The 2788-nt window shown below is 45.3% G+C and overlaps 1 protein-coding gene across 1 annotated transcript in view; it reads left to right on the forward strand.

Annotated features, from left to right (window-relative positions):
- The first annotated feature begins 6 nt into the window (after window positions 1-6).
- The window catches only part of ISL1 (ISL LIM homeobox 1), a 14189-nt gene continuing 11407 nt past the window's right edge, over window positions 7-2788 (forward strand). The window contains exons 1-2 of the mRNA XM_015562606.1: window positions 7-104; window positions 942-1131. Coding sequence (XP_015418092.1) covers window positions 77-104; window positions 942-1131 — 218 coding nt within the window. The 5' untranslated portion in view covers window positions 7-76. The remainder of the gene's footprint in view (window positions 105-941; window positions 1132-2788) is intronic.

Here is a 2788-nt window from a genome sequence, read left to right on the forward strand (position 1 = left end):
CCTGCATCCTCTCTGTGGGCTGTGCACCAACCGTGCAACCACCATTTCACTGTGGACACTACTCCCTCTTACCGATATGGGAGACATGGGCGATCCACCAAAAAGTAAGAGGCGCTTTTACCTTGTGGGGCTCGGTGTGCTGGTCTGTGCGGGGGGCTCTCTGGCACGCGTGCCAGGGGCTCTTCGGAGTTGGAGTTCTTGCCTGGAGAGACACACGGAGACGGTGGCTTTGGCTCCCGGCCGCCACGCCTGCATGTTCGGCTGTCGGTTCTGATCTTCGGGAAACGGATCAGACCTGGGGTTGGAGTTCGCCCGTGCGCCCCCGAAGCCCTAGCCTTCTGGTGCTACGGGGCGGCTTCCTCCCGGGGAGCCCTGAGCTCTCCGAGACGGCGGTTCTGTCGCAGAGGTCTGCCTGCATGCACAATACCCGGCGAGGTGAAGCAGCGTTAGACTTGCAAAGGAGAACGAGTGACAACTGTATGGATGTGTGCTCGTGCTAACGAGAGCCAGTCCCCGAGACCGTTCGAGAGAGCGCGCTTTGTGGAAAACACAGGCATCCCTGCGTTCCCGGAACGCTTCTAGTCAAAACCTTTTCTTTGGCTTGACTTATTCATAATCGTTCAGGGTGGCTATGGGAGGAGGGGAGAAACAGAAATGCAAAATGAACGGGTTTGATGGTGTGCTAGGCTTACAAATGTGGACTATTCAAATCTGCATTTTACATATATTCCACCTCCTTTTTTGAAAAAAACGAGTCAGGGTTTTGATGGCACGCTTCAATTACCATTCCAAAGTGCAATGCGCTTTAAAGAAAAAGAAAGGGAGCGGGGTGGGAGGAGGAAACCTCCCAGGGTATGCCCTATAAGAGAGCGATCCTAAAAGTGTATTTATCTCGGTAGGAAGTAAACGGTTAGTCAATCATGTATTTATTTTCATTTCAGAAAAACGTCTGATTTCCCTATGTGTTGGTTGCGGCAATCAAATTCACGATCAGTATATTCTGCGGGTTTCTCCGGATTTGGAATGGCACGCGGCGTGTTTGAAATGCGCGGAGTGTAATCAGTATTTGGATGAGAGCTGTACGTGCTTTGTTAGAGATGGGAAAACCTACTGTAAGAGAGACTACATCAGGTATGCCGCGTACATTCTGCTTCTTTCCCCTCCTGAGATGTGCCTGTCTCTGCCCACGCCTCATTTATTATTTGGTGTAAAATGGTGTGACTTCGCCTGTTTTCCTAGTTTGCCTAAGTGGGGTCTGGCGTGCAAAAGTTACCCAGAACGTGTATTGCATAAATTAAACCAAGCTGTTCATGTTACTTTTTAGGGGAAACCCCTGCAAAATTTGACAGTGGTTTTCATAAGTGGTGTGTTACTGAAGCTTGTTGAATTGCTCTTGGAATTTATGGTGCTCAAAATGTTTTTGCTTTTTCACCCTCCCGCTTCCAAAACAAACAAAAAATGCATAGAGGGATAAATTGGGGTTTCTAAATTTTAAAAGGATTGATTTTTATTGTATTGTGCAGTATTTTTCTTTCCTGTATGCTTTGGTTCAGGGTTTTATTAGTAACTTACAAATTCTTTGGAGATGTCAGTGTAATGGGCAAAATAAAAGTTTGACCTAAACATGCATTTTGAAACAGCAAGTAGCCTTTTACTTTTAGGCTAAGAGTTTCTACCTTGAAAATCTAAAAACAAACCCAGATATTTTCTGCAAAAAGGCCGGAAATTTAATCTTTTTAAATATTAACCCTTTGGTGACATCTGACTGTCTTTTCTTTCTTATCTTATCTGAGCTGATGAATTAGACAGAGCAGATCAAATCGCCCATCATCCGTCTACGAACAATTGGTATATTTAGATAATTGAACAGCGTCCTTTCTCACATTAAAATCTGGTAACTGATAAAATGAGCGAATTGCCCATACCGACAAGACTAAAAACCACATAAGGGACTTTCTGAGTTTTCTTTTTTCTTTCAGTGTTTTCTGCGTCTAAACTTCATGCTTTGCTAATCTCATACTTTCTTCTGACCTGGGTATATATGTGTGAGAAACTTCACTTCCTGTCTTCGGAAGCCAGTGGAATGTCTAAAGAAAATTTTATTGTTTCAATAACAAACCGAAGAGATAATATGTTTGCTATTATGTTAAAAATATCAAAATTACATATTTTTAAAAATTCTCTGGTGGCTATTAACAAACAAAAAATTAGCCTCTTGTAACTCCTGGAGTTTCTTTCTGGAGCTGGGAACTTATTTAAAGTTTAGTCAAAATTTCAGTATGCACTTAAAATTTTTCCTGCTCGCTTTTGGATTTTGTATTATTTTAAAAGCACGAAGTGGTGAGTAGACTCTTGATAGATCCAACTGAGCAGTGCAAAGGGAAGTTACGGAGACTTTGATGGAGGTGGGGGGCGAGTGGGAGGAAGTGGGGAAGCGGGGAACCCACGAAGGGGGAGGGGTTTTCCAAATGGTGTGGTCACCAGCAAGGTGAAGCCCTCATCCTATGAAATGGGAGATCTCACCGAGAGGAGGCGGAGGGAGGCAAACTTTGGAATCTACCTTCTAACCTCTGACAAATGAGCCCTTTCCCATTGTTTACCGGATCGGTGTGTGAACTGGCGATTCTGGCCAGGGAGCGCTCACTTCGCGCCTCCCGGAGCTGTATCTCTCCCCCGCGGAGATAGGGTCGTGCCGATTGCAGGATTGCAGACCGACCTGCAAGGGCCTAGCTCTGGAGACACGGTGTAGAAGGAGCCCATTGCTGTTAGCCCTTCCTCTCCTCTCTCC

Source organism: Myotis davidii, unplaced genomic scaffold (genome assembly GCF_000327345.1).
Source record: "Myotis davidii unplaced genomic scaffold, ASM32734v1 scaffold496, whole genome shotgun sequence".
Taxonomy (NCBI): Eukaryota; Metazoa; Chordata; class Mammalia; order Chiroptera; family Vespertilionidae; genus Myotis; species Myotis davidii.